General features: G+C 41.9%; 2 protein-coding genes across 13 annotated transcripts in view; one reads left to right on the plus strand and one right to left on the minus strand.

Annotated features, from left to right (window-relative positions):
- Nucleotides 1-1,584: 1,584 nt before the first annotated feature.
- Nucleotides 1,585-8,229, minus strand: OARD1 (O-acyl-ADP-ribose deacylase 1). Of its 5 annotated transcripts, none has more exons than XM_072642028.1 (7): nucleotides 7,727-8,216; nucleotides 7,158-7,230; nucleotides 6,808-6,878; nucleotides 6,303-6,447; nucleotides 4,911-4,969; nucleotides 4,465-4,577; nucleotides 1,585-2,249 (listed from the first exon to the last, which is right to left on the minus strand). In XM_072642028.1, exons 3-7 carry the CDS (start codon nucleotides 6,844-6,846, stop codon nucleotides 2,147-2,149), a joined length of 459 nt encoding a protein of 152 aa, XP_072498129.1. In that variant the 5' UTR covers nucleotides 6,847-6,878; nucleotides 7,158-7,230; nucleotides 7,727-8,216; the 3' UTR covers nucleotides 1,585-2,146. The 5 variants fall into 5 exon arrangements, with proteins under 5 accessions (XP_072498129.1, XP_072498130.1, XP_072498127.1 ...); XM_072642029.1 differs by lacking the exon at nucleotides 7,727-8,216 and adding an exon at nucleotides 7,327-7,611; XM_072642026.1 differs by lacking the exon at nucleotides 7,158-7,230 and having other exon boundaries at nucleotides 7,727-8,229.
- NFYA (nuclear transcription factor Y subunit alpha) overlaps nucleotides 7,961-16,007 on the plus strand; it is a 30,150-nt gene continuing 22,103 nt past the window's right edge. Inside the window, exons 1-3 of one of the 8 annotated variants that reach the window (XM_072642017.1) lie at nucleotides 8,366-8,494; nucleotides 12,201-12,349; nucleotides 14,272-14,358. In XM_072642017.1, the coding sequence (XP_072498118.1) occupies nucleotides 12,275-12,349; nucleotides 14,272-14,358 (162 nt within the window). In that variant the 5' untranslated portion in view covers nucleotides 8,366-8,494; nucleotides 12,201-12,274. Of the gene's footprint in view, nucleotides 8,054-8,298; nucleotides 8,495-10,698; nucleotides 10,787-11,734; nucleotides 12,350-14,271; nucleotides 14,359-16,007 lie in introns of those variants that run through there. The other 7 variants (XM_072642020.1, XM_072642019.1, XM_072642022.1 and 4 more) reach the window with 7 other exon arrangements.

Here is a 16,007-nt window from a genome sequence, read left to right on the forward strand (position 1 = left end):
GTCCGAAGCCTAATTACTATTATGATTAAGCAGCTGACTTTTCTGACTCTAGAAAGAAAAGGGCAGGTATGTCCACACAGCAATATGCAAATGAAATCATTTACAGAACAGCTAATGTCAAAATCACGGTCAGAGTTCCCATTTTTGCAGGACACAAAACCTGTAAAAATATACTGAGTGAATTCTTAGTGTTTTCCTAAACTTTGGCCAGGTTTCCAGGAATAACATTCCTCATTTTGAAATCAGGGTCCTGTCTCCTTTCTCCATTCTTCAAGTGTGATAAGCCATAGGAATTTGACCCAAGTACTATTTGCAAATGGCAAACATCTTATCACATCAATGTGTTCCTGACCCCATTCATCCCCAGGCCACACTGGCTGAGGCAAATGTAAATCTCATGGTAAAAACCAAAGAGACTTTTCCAAATGCAAAAATCAACCCTGAACTCTTTAAAAATGAGGGAGGCAGGAATTCAGGGGAAAATCTTGGACTTAATAGTGCTGAGTACAATAGTTATGTGCAACCATGGGCTTCTCTAGCTTTCAAGGCCAGAGTCTAATGGAAACACACGACACAGGGGAGCACTAAAGTCTATGTGCAGATACAAATGAAGTTAAGTAGTTATTGAAACTGCTTTTTCTTATCTGAATGAAGTGATAAGCCAGACACAGGTCTGAAGTACAAAGGTGACATTCAAAGGCAGTTTTAAAGTGCTTTACCAAGATCCATAACCCTTCTAACATTCACATTTTTTTCCATGTGGAAAGGTAGCTCAAGAGTTCTTATGTTGCATTGAGAATTCACCATAGGCAAAAAAAATCAATAACTGGTCTGGCTATTCCAATTCTTAGTACAGATATAGGAAAAAAACATGCACACTTAGCTTTCATAGTACCACAGTTCTGATTTGATATAAAGCTTCTCATTCTAAATGTCATCAGTTTTGTTGTGCTAGTCTAAAAATGAGGTAAATAAAATATATGCAATACTTCTCCCCCTTAGTTTGTCACAGGTAGGTTTGGTAATACAGTTTGAAGGTAGTGAAAGGAACAGACTACCACTGGGATATCTAAGAAGCTTTCTCTTCTCTCTTATCAGCCTTTCAATAACCAGGTGTGTTGGTCCTTTCTAGGAGTGGGCTATAGATGAATTTGCTACCTGGCACTAGCTGTCATTTACTTTAAGTAACAGACAGCGTCATAGATGGGATTCCACTACTGGTGCGGATACATCTGGTTGGAAATATGTAAAAAAAGGAGAAAAGAACTATACCACATGGAGAAAGTTAATTTTGTTCACGTCATTGTAAAGATATGTCTCAGTCTATAATCTGGCGAAGATGTGGGGAGGCAGCAAAAGCTGTAAAGCACACGTCTCAGTCACTCATGGAGAGGGCTCCTGACTCGTTAATTCCAGTCATGTAATTTCTCATGAAAGTGAGAGTATGGTTCCTTACAGCAGCTTTGAAATAAGGTACTACAATCAAATGTAACTGAAAACTCCTGTAACTGCTTTACTCCAAAGTGAGACTTAGGTTACAGTCCATGAGCACAAAACCTCATTTTACAAAACTCAAGAGAAAGCTCTTTTTTTCACTTTATTCAACAGAATTCCCCGTCAACAACATAAAGCTCAGTTATACAAATAAAAAAAAAAACAGCTTAATTCACCTGTCCTAGAATGGCTCTGGCAACACAAAGACAACACTGAACAAGTGCACAAATCATGATTTTGGGGAGGGGGGGGACAAATATACAAAAAGAAATGCCAAGCCAACTGAAACTTTCATCCTCCCTGAAAGTGCTCTCCTTAAAGAGAAGCAGTCAATGCTGCCACTTAGTGGCCAGCTGAACAAATCAATGATACTCACCAAGGGGTGTTCAACTTGTTGACTGTCACCTGGCATTTCCCCATCTAACAGACCATCAATTTCTCACCCTCATTTGAACAAAACAGCAACATATCTGAAACACCCTAGCCTCCAAACCCCATCCAAACAACGGCAACTGGAATTTGGCCAGTGTAAGGGAGAGACTATTTCAAATAAAACTTTTCCCTGCTCAATTTAAGATCTCCTGTCCCAGTTCTCTGGGCTTGGTGGGGGTGAGAGATGAGAGACATGGACACATCCATAAGGTCCATCTGTTCAGAGAGTATATACAGTAATCCTGATGTCTGTGCCCTCAAACACCTCTTCAATCATTGCAGACACTTTCTCCCACTGTAGCCGGTCAAGACCACATCCAATCCTGGAAGAAACAAAAACATTCCTGTTGGGTAGAAATGAGGTACTCAGAGAGCATCTCCTCACCTCCCCCACCCCCACCTCTCTTTCCATGAAGGTTATATTGCATAGTAAATAGAGATAGAAAAAAGTTTTTGCTTGGTGGCTAATTTCACACTGATTGGCTTTGTTTTAGGTTAAGAATTATACAACTCATATTGCCATGAATCACCTAAGGTTAGTCCTGTCAGCCCCAAAGACGAATAGCAATTTACAGCTCTTTTCCCAGTAGGACACTGCATCTCAATCTTTTCCATTTCAAAACAAACTTTTACAAAAGTCTAAAATGTTCACAGTACACTCCAAAAAACTAAGGGTGGGGGTGGGGGGACAGCAAGAGAGATTTTCTCTATATCTTCTGATGAAAACTTTCTGGCAATGACAGGTAGTGTAAGGGCTCTAAAATAACATTTCCTATGATAATGGATTCCAAATGGAAGTGTAAGAAAAAGAAGGAAAAGAGTATGGACTAGAGCAGAGGTGGGGAACCTGCCACCGCAACATCACATGTGGCCCTCTAGGTCCTCAAGTACAGCCCTTGGACTGAATCCAAACTTCCAAGAACAAATCCTTTTATTAAGTGAATTTGTTCTGTGAAGTTTGGATTCAGTCAAAGGGCCATACTTAAGGACTTAGAGGGCCACATGTGGCCTCAAGGCGGCAGGTTCGCCACCCCTGAACTAGGGCCTCTTTAGGTACAAAGCTTATTGGCCTAAAAATACAGTAATGTCTTTGTGGAAGTTATGTTTCTCTGTATAAGCTACCCACAGCACTTGGTTCCTTGTCTTGAAAACATTACTAGTTCAATTTGTACTCAGCCCCAATGTTGTATAAGGGAAAAAACAGTGAGTTTATGGTCAGAAACCTTGATTCTAGTAGTTACCGCTCTAAGTCTTTGTTTAATCTATAAAATGAGTAAAATGCTTCTATTACCTCCTTCACAAAGCAGTTAAGAGGAAAGCACCCTGCAAAGCTTCAAAGTGCTATCAAAATGTTATACTATTATAAGTCAATAGCTTCAGTAAAAGTGTCTGGGTAAGTCAGAAAAGGATATTATTCCCTGAGGAGTCTTTTGCATTCGTTTACAAACCATACCCCCTGACATTTTCCTGATACCTTCCTTCCATTTGAAGGCAGGTAATTCTCTGCTTTATTGATTCTTATCAACCCTGGAGGATGGTAGAGACTTGGCATCATCAATGCCACTTTGCAAAATGAGAAAAGTAAGGGCTAAGGGCTAAATTCAATGTAGGCCCTTTAGTAGCTAGACCAAACGACCACTAGAAGAGAAAACAATGAGACAATGACTCTAGTCCAAGTGATAAGAGCAAGGGGAATCAATGAGCACTTCCTAACAGACGGAAAGAATTTAAAGGAACCCTAATATGACTCCCACAGGCCCCACTGGCATCAGAACAATTACAGAATCAGTGCTCCAAGCATGCTAATGAATTTTCAAACTGAGATTACAACGGCCTATCTTCTTGCTATTAACTGTGACAGTTCAACTTTTCATATAAAAGGAAGTGATCATTTTACCCCTTTTGTGTCCCATGCTTAACACCTTTGGGGGACCTTGATGGGGCAGGAAAAGTCCAAACAGCCCAGATTTGGTTTCTAAATTCATGATTTCAGTAGTCGAAGCCAGTCTTCAAATGTCACGAATGAAGTTGGTATTTGACATCTAAAACTGAGTGAGCTGTTTCACTTTCACTGTGTAGTACAGATTAGAGTCCTTTTTTAACACTATTAGGCAGGGACAGGGAGTGGACCTCTAACTCTGCAATTTATAGTTTTGAGAGTTGCCTAATACACCAATAAGCTAAGTGACTGGCCTAGTATCACACAGGCAGCATGGGTGCCAGACATCAGACTTAAACCCAGGTTGTGCTGGCTTTCAGGACAGTTTCCTTTTCACTAAGTCTCAATGCTTCTCATACATTATCCATTATCATGAACAACACTGATTATTCAGTGTGAATAAGCTGGATGAGTGGCTTCCATTTAGCCCAAATTTTCACTTCTGATTTGAAGACTGAAAATAAGAAAATCATTATTTAAGCCAATAATTATGTCGAAAATTAGACCATTTAAATTATAATACTACAGGTAGTACAGTACAATATCTTTTATGTCCCCAAAATAATGAAATTTTAATTCTGGACCCCAGAATTCCTTACCTAGGCATGGAGAGATCAGTCACTCCATTCTTGAGACAATGGGTTTTCATGGCCTCTAGACTCTTTTGCAAGTTCTCATAAGTTGGCTTGTGAGAAGCCCTCTTCTTTGTAATCTGAGCACAAAGGAAAGAGTCAGGCTCTTATTAGCCAAAATGACATGGAGTCAAAGGTCAATACTACATTATGATCAACCAGCAATAAAGTAATGGTTTTACCTGACTGAGTCATCTGTCAGGTAAACACTGTATGATACTCTTCTGAGCTGGTTGTTTTTAGACATGTGTGGTTTAAAAAATTTAACCGAAATCATTATATGCAAGGTTCTACTAGCCAGAGTGTTAACCTGTCCAATACATCAATTAGAAATTTTCCCCTCTAAAAATCCCACCATGAATCATGTTTCTAGTCAACCTTAAAAGCACACTAAGAAGCAAATTTTCTCTTACCAGGTAGTATACATATCTTTCATCTCTCTTTAGTACTGCCACTTCACCAGATTTCTTTTCTTTAAGAAAAAAAGGGGAAGTATTTAACATAAGAAGAAAAAAGAAAACCTAACACTTAAGTTCATTAATATATTAACTCTGTCTAGAAATGAGTTAGAAAGTCTTTCTAACTAAAAATGTGAATGCTAAGTGGAATTCTATTCCTTCTACATTCTGTGAACACCAAGGGGTTCCCCTCCTAATCTCCTTAACACCCTGGCCTCCCCTTCTACTGTAACCCACTTTACTCTAGCCCCACCCAATTATCAATTTGCCAACACCTCATTTACACCTTACTCTTCCTCTTTAACTCTTGACAAACTCAGGCTTCCAAATAACAAGACCAGAAAACTTAATAAGTCTGTCAGCTAAAAAAAACCTGCTATGATGTTATGTTTATATAATACTATTCACTTCTCAAAACATTATCCTTTATCAGCCACATTTACTCATTCACTCAACAAGTAACTGCCGAGTATTTACAAGTCAATTTACTGTTTACTGTTACAATTTACTGTCTAAAGTACATTTACCAAGTGCTTTAGACACTATAAAGGTACACAAGGATGTGTATATATATATATAAAATCTTCCTTCTTCTAGGAGCTTAAACTGACATGGACGTAAATAACTATGCCAGTGGTGTAATTATGCTAAATTCTACAAGTAAAAATGCTACAGATCAAAGGGCAGAAAGATCACTTTTGGCTAGGAAAGCTTCAGAGAAAGGATATGAGCTAGGCCTTGAAGGACAAGAAGGATTTCACCAGGCAAAGGGAATGGCATGAGCAAAGATGCAGAGTCAGAAAAATGCAAGGCATGTTCAACGAAAATAAAATAAACCACTGTGGTCAAATAAGAGTTCTTCCAGGGGATGAGTGGGATATGCAGTTAATGGCCAGCTGTGGTGTACAACAAACCTAGTTTTAACTCCTGCTTCTAACACATACTGGCTACATGGCTATGAACGAGTTTACTTAGCTGCTTAGTACCCCCAAATAATTCTCTAAGAGTATGCAAAGGTAGTGGGGCCTTGAGTGTAAAAAGCCTTGAACACCTATAGATTTTGTTTGGTAGGCAAACTTAAAGTTGTTGTACATATAGTTGATAAAGGGAGAGACTAGAGGTTAAGATACAATTAAAAAGCTATTATAATAGTATAACTACAGTGGTAACATTCAAAATAAAGGGATGTATGGGAATCTGGAAGGCTATCAATAACCTTCGAAGCTCCTGGTGAGGAAGAACACCCTTGTGATCGTAATTTGGACATAGACTTGCCCATAGTAGTTTAACAGATGTTTCTAGTCAACGGAAACCACAAGGTAATACCTAAACTCTACACAAACTCACGTTGATTCAAGAGCTCCTGCACCCCTCCAAACTTCTTTTTGAAGAGAACAGCTATCCCAGCACCCATTCGACAATCCTCACTGATGCAGTGGGCCAATGAGTCTGTTTGGGGGCATGCGAAAAGGTCCCCTTTCACATACACAATCTGGAACACACAAGAAGGGGAAGTGAGAAAATGGTTTAACAGATATGCAGAAATGCTTGGCTGTTTCTTTTGGCCACTTTGCCCCTCTTCCAGGGAGCAACTTCATTCTTATTGGAATCAAGCATAACCTTTCACAGAGAAAAACCCCAAGAGACCAATTCAAAGAGCTGAATGTAAAGTGAACCATGAGTAAGATGGAAGTGATGATCCCTGCCTAGGATTGCATTAGCCTCTTTGGAGTAAATGAACTAAGAGAGGATTAATTCAGTTATGCTGCTTAATTAAAAACAGTGCTCAATGCCTATGACCTCAATTACTCTAGATTTTTATTTGCCAATAAGTCAACAATTTTTTACGCACTCTGTTCTCTCCTGGATCTTCATCAGGGCTGCTGGCCATGATAAGGTGCTTCTATAACGGTATTTCTTCAACTAGGAGAATGAAAAAAGGAAACCAATTTGCTTAGGGTTAAGCACACATTCCCTGACCTGGCTCTTTCAGCTTACCACAGCTAAACGCTTTCACTACCCTCCTCTGGAAGGGGCAAAAAAACAATCCAAAGCAAGAGCTGGAGATGCAGGCACCACTTGACCCCATCCCAGCTCCCCCTCTCGCCCCTCCCCCCCCAGCTCCAATTCCACGTTTCCGGCTCCTCCACCCAATCGCATCTAACACAGGCTTCGGAGATGCTCTTGGGTTGGGGGCCTCACCCTCTTTTTGTTGTGCCAAGGCCCCCTTGGGCAGTTCGGTGAATGAGGCCTCTGGACCCCTTCTCAAATGTTTCTAAAAGCACAGGATTACAAGACACATTGAAATAAATACGTAATTGGCTTTTTTTCCCATTCAAATTCAAGAACCCCCTGAATTGTACCCACAGACCTCGGGTCAAGAACCTCAGATACAGTCGATCTCCTTATACATGGAGACGGAAGGAAAGAGCAGCCCAGGCCTCGGAGGGAGCCTAAAGTTCCACGAGGGCCCGGCTCAGCCCGAGGACAGGGGGCGGGCCCGCTTGACCCCTCCAGTAGGGTTCTTTGTTTTCCTCGTGCCCCCGCCCTCTTCCAGCGGCTTCCCCTCCCCCCTAGGCCCGAGGGGAGGAGTGTGCAGTCTAGCTCCTCCCCGGCTCCGGCTCCCGGGACAACGGTGGGAGCCCGACAGAAAGAAGCCTCCCATGCGGCGCCCGGCCCCATCCCAAAGACGGACGGACGGACGCCCCGCCCCCCTCCCACTGAACCCGGGGGCGCCGCGGGGGGAGGGGATGTCTGCGGCCCCAACATACCCGGGGTCCCGGGAACGGGCCAGCTGCCGGGAAACCCAGGCCTCGGCCCCAGAAGGCAGCTGCTTCCGATTCAGCCCGGGTGCTCGTGACCGAGCCGAATCGGACTCGCGGCTGCCCCCACAGGGACCTAAAATGGCCTCCCACGATCCGCCGGGGGAGCGGAAACGGGGCACCTCTAGCCAGACCGGAGGGAGGGCTGCGCTCTATGGTGGCGCCCCTTCGAGAACTTCCGGCGGGAAATTTCTCCCGCCGCCAGGCTAAGCATGCGTAAAGCAAAGAATGGGAACACGCGCGGGACCAATCGACGCTTGCGCGCCAAGCACTGGGGTGTGTTTTCAAAGGTCTGCGGCGGACATTGGGGGAGAGGGACGGAAAAAGGCGATGAACGCTTGCGCAGTAGCACTTCTAAGGTGGAGTTTGAGTTGAAAGGGTGGGTCAACATGGCCTGGAACAACCTGCGCGTTCTTCCGGAGGTGGGGGGGTGGAGCCCGGGCTGGGTCTCCGGGACGCGTGCGCCCTACGCACCCAGCGCGGGGCGGGGCGAGTCCGCAGGTGGGGAGGGGTGTGGGGGCGGGGAGAGGGGCGTGGCCTACAGGCGCCTGCGCCGAGGCGGTTGGAGGGGGGGCCCGGGGCTCCTTTGTTCGCGTTCGCCATTTTGCCAGGCAGCGGCAGTGGCGGCGGCAGCGGCGGCTGGAGCCTCTGATTGGGTTTCGGGGTCCGGTACTGGAGCCAATCAGCGCGGGCAGCGAACCGGGGGAGCGAGGCACGGTGAGTGTGAGGAGCCAATATCCAGCGGCCCAGAGCCGGCCCCAGCGCCCCGATTGGCGGGTCTCGCTGACCACTCAGGAGAGGCCCAGGCGCCCGCCGAGCCCGGGGAGCGGGGCGGGTGGCGGCGGCAGCGGTGGCTGCAGCGGAGCCTGCGGGGCGGGCCTGCCTGGAACCGGGCCCTGGCGTGGTGTGGCTGTACCGGGGACCTGCCGCCACTCCCGGCCGAGGCCTGCAGGGGGCCGCCCTGTCCTTGTGGGGATGGCCGGGGCCTCTCCCGGGCGCGGCGCCTTGACCCAGGGGGCCCGACCCCCCAGATGGGGCCTGCATCCCCCATTCGACCAGGCTCCAGGCGCCACCCCCAACCTCCCTGGGGCCTGGGTACCACCACCTTGGGCCCACAGGCTCCAGGGGCTGGGGGGAACGGGTCCCCAGTTAATACCACTCTTCCAAACCTTTGCCTACCTTACTGACCATCCAGCACCCCCTTTCTTGCTCCCCTCCGTGGTCCCCGTCTGGACGTGCCCTTCGTACGTGTGTGTGTGTGTGTGTGTGTGTGTATATTTATGTATGTATGTGTATGTACACGCACTCAAACTCATTTCGTACCCTTCTCCACCCCACTCAATCACCTGGACCGTAAACCTCCGCCTGCTCCGTCTCTTCCCACCCCCCCTCATCTTTTGTGAGTGGGGTCTGAGCCCAGGACGGGCACTCTGGCAAACCTGATACAAAAGCCCCCTGCCGTGTCTCCCCCTCCCCCCTCCCAGGCCCTCCCTCTTGGTTCCTCCACTGTCTTGACTTCCCTCGTCCGCCTGGTTCCTGGATCCGAGAGGCCCGGGGCCTCCCCTCCACTTCTCCCACCCCCCACTCCCCTGGCCTGACCATGCCCCTCCTTCCAGCCAGCATTCCCAGTGTCTCCTGTCCCGTTACCGTTACCACCCCCTTCTGGCTCGTCATTTCCTCCTCTCTCTCGTTGCTGGGGCAGAACAGCAGCCCCCTCCAGACTTGTCTGGTTCCAAATAAGCTGCCTCCTTTTCCCAGGCTCCATGTCCATTTGGCTCGTGGAAGTTCCTTGTACCAATTTGTTCACCCCCTCGAAAGACTGACTGCAGGAGCCTTCTTTCTCTAATCTTGAATACTTTTTTATACCCAGAAAACATGGAGTTAATTTTCCCCTACCACCATCTTCTTTCTTACCTGACTTATGGCAGCCAGGACCTCAGGCTTCTCTTGATTTATTTTTCTCCTATTGTATATAGTGTATACTTAAGTTCCTATTTATAAAATGTTTTGCATTTCAAGTTTGTTTTTAAAAAGTCATTATTCTGTGTTTATCTTCATGTTAAAACCAAACTCCCTTTTCTTTAAAAAAATGAGAGGGTCTGTTTGGCTGCAGTAAAGTTTTATCAAAGTGGACTTCTCAGAGTTGTACAGTACTGGATTCAGGTGAAAAAAGATTTTTTTATATGAGGATAAACTTGGAAACAGTTATGTACAAATGATGTATATTGGATAAACTGAAGATAATCTTGAGTAGGCACTGGTATTAACCAAGACTGGGAAAGAAATTTTGCAGAAAGTGGAATTTTAGCTGAAACTTGAAAGAAGCCTGGAGGCAGGGTTGAGAGGTGACAATACCAGGTGTGGAGACAGATAAAATGTAAAGTTGGGAAATAAGAGTGACATGTTAGAGAAATAGCAAGGAGGTCAGTGTCACTGAATAGAAACATTCAGAATGGAGTAAAGTGAAAAAAGACTGGAAAGGTAGGAAGGTTATGAAGAAATTTAAAAGCCAAACAGGATATTTTTATTTGATCTTGAAGGTAATATGGATCCACGGAATTTATTTTTTTTTTATTTTTTATTTTTTATTTTTTATTTTTTATTTTTTTTTTTATTTTTTTAATGTTTAACAATCACTGCCATACAATTGCGATTTTATCCCTCCCCACCCACCCCCCACTACCTCCCTCCCTCCCCACGACTGCATACAATTCTGTATAGATTCTACATATACTTTCCTATTGAGTATATTTTCACTATAGTGGAATTTATTAAATGAAGGATGGATTGACAGTCAGATCTGTGCTCTAGAAAAATTCAACTTACTGAAGGGTTGTGCTTGTTATTACTGGGGTTGATTTCTTTTGGACGTAAAAGATTTTTGCTCCATCTCTTTTTCTTGGTCCCTAACTGTTAAGTAACAAACCCTCAAAGAACTCTTTCCCTTCTGCTTTGCTTCTTAGGATTCAGTTTTCTTTTTCACGTTAATGGATAGAGTTCCGTGGCATGGTAAAAAAATAACATTTACCTTTGGAATATGTTTTTGCATGTGTATTTGAAGCAGCAGCTAATGTTTTTAAATTCCCTTCACAAAATTGAAAGCCATACTCTGAAAATCTAACATAGGGAAGCTATTCAAGCTTCTTTCTGCTCTCTGCTAGAGAGTTCATAGGTATATCTAAGTGAATGTGCATTGAAATTTGGGGTACTTAAAAGTGTCATTCTTAGTATTGTGCTATGAAAATGCATATTGTGTTCACTGCAGGATCTCTGAATTTTGGGTTTTGTAATTTCCATGGAATATTTTTGGAAAATAGTTTTTTACATAAACTTTATTTTCTCATGTGAATGTAAGACTTGGATTTTACATTAATCAGAGTGGGGCGGGGGAGGGAATAAGAGCCAAAAAGGCATACTATGCTCTGTCAGAGTTAACTGTTTTCAGTGGAGAAGGATATTTTTGAGGCAAAACTGTGTTAAAAATTGTCATTTGGCCAACTGAGAACAAGAATAGTAGAGTTGAATGTTGCTTTACTGAACATCAGGGTCACATGCAAATGAACTTTTCAAAGGCAGCTTAGAGAAATGAATAGCATCCTTGGACTTGGAGTAGGTAACCTTTAGATTTTAGTCTCCTGAGACTGCTAGCTGTATAACTGCGCTGTAAAATGGGAACAATAACATCTGCCTCTGAGGGTTATAAAGATTGAATGAGGGGTGTGTGTGTACATTTATCTCTGAGCTGGAGTTATTTCATATATGCACTCTCAGTAGAAGGAGCAAGAGACCAGCTTTCTACCTTGGGAGGGAAAAGCCGCCCAAGGCTGCCTTTCAACTCATTGTCTTGTATCCCAGTTTATTCTTTCATATTAACCAACATGTATTGACTCTCAGGGAGGATTAGAAATAAAATTTCTGAAATTGTGAAATCATGGGGGCAGGGGGAGAATTTATCTGGGGAAAGTGTAGAAGAGTTTAGAAATTAAAAAAAAAATCAAAGACACATTCAGTAGTTAAAGGTATTTCCTTTCATTCATTGGAATCATATGCAAACTCCACAACCCCTAGATTCTGATAAGTAATCCCTTCCTACTTAAAAAACATTTAGTGGCTATTTGAACAATACTGAATTTGATCTCAGACCTGTAATAATCTACCATTTGATTAAAATAGTGTATATGTACTATGTCGCCTTGAATAAAGACAGGCCCTACAAATGTGCTTTCTGACCTGAAATTATTTTTTAAAATGTGGTAGAAGTATAGGCTTACTGTAATTATAATCTGACTATATACTAGTTTAGCCTTGTAATTTTAGTTCTAAATGATATTGATTAGTCATACATTATTATAGTGATCTATAATCTATGTATCTATTGACTATAATCCTCTAGTAACATTTTTTTTCTTAACCTTTCAAATAGGAGCACACTCTTAGCCATTTCCCAGGATATCCAGCAGGAGGTTGTCAAATACAGAATTGCAACCTAGATGAGACATGGAGCAGTATACAGCAAACAGCAATAGTTCTACAGAACAGATTGTCGTGCAGGCTGGACAGATTCAGCAGCAGGTATGAAAATGACTCAACTTTTGAGTACCAAAGTAACATAATTGGCTATGACATTAAGAGGCACTGCTGTAATACCATTGAAAAATTATCATGTTCTGGGTTTGGTGAGGTGCAAAGATCTAGAAATTTGCCTGGTAATATTTGTTTATATTTGGACTCAGTATCTCAAACTGTGTGTTCAGGGTTCTTTGCATCTTGTATTCTATCCACAGTGCATTGGAATTGTTTCTTCATGTTACCTGAATAGTCTGCCTTCCTTATTAATTAACCTAGATTTCCTGACAAATTATTAAAGTTCAAAATATCAGGCTACTTTTATATTGAACTTTGGAGTTGTTGAGTTTGTCTTTATGTGAATATATCAAATTGATTCTGTTCTGTTTCTTTTTCTGATGGAATTGATATATGGACACTTTGGCTTTCTATAGTAGATGAAAACAAAACACTTAGATTCAAGTGGATTTGCTATGAACTGGTCCACAAGGTGATTATTTTGGAAAGTTAATTTCTAGTTCAGCTTTAGGATAATATTTAGACAGCTGCACGTGCAAATATAGTTGCATTGGAAAAGGATTAGGAACTTCTGGTTTTTAAATTCCCAAATCCAGGTAGAGTATTGATGTGAAATGTATACAGATGACATTTTCTGCTGTTTCTTGCTTAATTTTACTTTATCTTAGGATAAACCTCCCTCTCCCCCCACCTTTTTTTTTTTTTGCAAGAAAGAGACATTATTCATTGTACCTAAGTCTGACTTCAGATAGAATTGCTGATTAGGTATAAATGAAAAGGGAATTAATTTTTGTTGGGTTTGGCGCAGTTTCCAAACTCTTAACATGGTACTTAGAAAATTGAGGTTTCCAGAAGGCATACAGAAAGTTGTTCCTGATTAGTGGCCAAAGGATGAAGTTGATTTGAATTAAAATGATTTCAGTTCATTGAGATCACTCCTTCCAAATGAGAGGTTTTCATAAAAACTTCACCGTCTAGATAGTATGCTAATGGATGTAAAAAAAAAAAATTTGTCAAGGATAACAATTAAGATAGACACAATTATGTGGAAACCATTAGATTCATTTACAAATTTATTGCCTCTAAGTTAGTTGAGTTGAATAGAAATAGTTTTAGTTTGAGATTATAAAAGTCGTGAATTTGTAAAGATGCTTAGTCTTTAATAATTTGTCCCCATTACATCATAGATATTTGTAAGGTCTAGTCAGGCCTGCACAACCTGCAACCTACATGGGCCACTTATGGCCCACCGAAGGATTTTGGGCAGCTGGCAAAAACTGTAGAGGAAGATATCTTCTACATTTTTTGTGGGCTGCCTGAAATCCTGTGGTGTGCCCACAGGTCATAAGCCTGGTTGTACATGTCTGGTCTAGTCTTACATTTATATCCTTCTCAGTCCAAAACCGTTCTTTGCCTGTAGTAGACACTCTTTATATGATTTGAACTGGTTCTATTCAAATGCTGTGAAATTCTTCAAATGCACATTTTCCCTTTGAAAATGTAGCTGCAGTTCCATTAAAAAATAACTTTGTTATCTAAACACAGTTGAATAATGAATGAGTGCCATAATACAAAGGAGCCCTGTAATGCCTCCATAAGCAAATGAATTGAAGTTGCCTATTTCTGAAGGCTACCTTACACTTTGGTTTTAAATATGATGAAAAATACCTTGATCGTGGTATATTAAAGAGCACAGTTTTGAGTCTCAGTAAAAGGAAAGATACTTTTCTCCTGCCACTGTTCCAGTTGGTAACAGTAGCAAGTTAGGTCTGTTCTTTCAGTCTGAGAGTCCAGGAAAAGGGGCTTTTGAGGAGAGAATCTCTTTGTCCCTTCAGGAGGTAAGGTGATCTCTTGTCTTGAGCTATACGTTTCCTTGTCAAGTTTCAAGCTATTCCTGTTCCTATTCCCAGCAGCAGGGTGGTGTCACTGCTGTCCAGTTGCAGACAGAGGCCCAGGTGGCATCCGCCTCAGGCCAGCAAGTCCAGACACTCCAGGTAGTGGTGATTTCTCTAATTGTATCTATGTGAGCACTGCATGAACTTCCCTTCCACTTCATGTCTGATGCTGTTTTATCAGGGTTTGAAATGGAAATGGTAAAGTGAGTGGCATGTGATTCTCTCCTCTATTTGATGCTGCCAGTTTTCATTTGAGACCCATAAAAATTCCTGCTGGGTTTCTCAATGTTTGCTAGAAAGCATGCAGAAACTGTTGTCATCCAGTTCTGAAACCATACATATCTCTATTTTTGGAATTAATAGAAAGTGAATGATTGAATGAGTAACTGGAAGCAATTCTCAGCAGTAGAAATTTTAAATTAACTTATAAATTTAATTAGCAGTTTGATCTTTATTCACGTACCATATGTCAGTAGTTTGAGATAAAAGGAAACAAGAAAAAAATGAATTAATAAGACTTGGATTAGCCATTTTTTTAATTAATGAGCTAAATGGCTAGGAAATAGCCAGCTTAATATTATATATTATTTTGAATAAACTAGTATAGTAGTGGACTGACAATATAATGTATTCTCATAGAAGGAAGTACATTATTAGATGTCCAGAGTAGGCAATAGAAAAGCTAAGTTGATTAAGGAATTATCATTGACATATGTAAGTAGGATAAGACAATAGAAAACTTCAGAAATTAGTATTTTGGATTGTTCCCCGAAATAGATCTTTATATGGTTAAATTAAATGGCTTTTGCTATGCTAGAAACTCTGCTGGAGCATTCCATAAATAGATATTGGTGAAATACAAATAAGCTCATCAAATTTATCTGTGAAAACGATTATCCTTTCCTGACAAGAGATGAGAATTACTTTACTGCTGGGTTTGGAGGGAGGTTCCTTCCCTTTTAGGGACCAAGACCAGTAATCCCCTTTGTGAGTTTTAGTAGAAAGTACTTTGGGGCAACTTAAATCAGTTAACCAACCAGTATTCCTCATAGTTCTAGATAAATTGGTAAAGAAGAGCCTTGGTTTTTGCCTAGAAAACTGGAACTCTAATTATATATCTTGAAGTCTAAGGTCTTGGAATTGGTCAGTGATAGATCTAAAACTTTGGGATTGCATAGTGTAATAGTCTGTGAACCTGAAGATTGTATCTCTTTAACTTATCTAATTGAACAGTTACAACAGAAGGTAAGTTATTTCAAACCCTGATTTGTGCGGCCCATTTCATTTGTTCCATATAGATTGGAAATTCTTGAAAGCAAAAGCTAGGATACAGGGCTTTACTGCTTAGTGCTATGCACTGCATGACTCCTCACTGGACTGGTCATGTTTTCTTTTTCATGCCAGTTTGTCAGAAAAGAATAGTTGTGGGATGAGGAATTATGTATAGCCATTTCTCAACATTACAACCTGAAAAAAGTTGATCTTGGATATGCTACCTAATGGTATCTCTCCCAGGGTTCAGTAGCTCATCCATCTTTTCTGCTTGCTTTGTCTTACTTTTAATATATAAAATACAGACAGTTCTTGCTTTAAGTAAATGGACCATTCCACAGACCTCTATGTAAAGTGGTTTTTATGTAATGTGAGTTTTCCTGCAGATGTAAGGGAGGGAGGCAGGAGGGAAGGAGGCTTGTGCTTTGTATGGTTCAAGGACCAGGGCCAGGACAGAGAAATGAGAACAAGAGGAGAAC

The sequence above is a fragment of the Notamacropus eugenii genome, chromosome 2, assembly GCF_028372415.1.
Source record: "Notamacropus eugenii isolate mMacEug1 chromosome 2, mMacEug1.pri_v2, whole genome shotgun sequence".
Lineage (NCBI taxonomy): Eukaryota > Metazoa > Chordata > Mammalia > Diprotodontia > Macropodidae > Notamacropus > Notamacropus eugenii.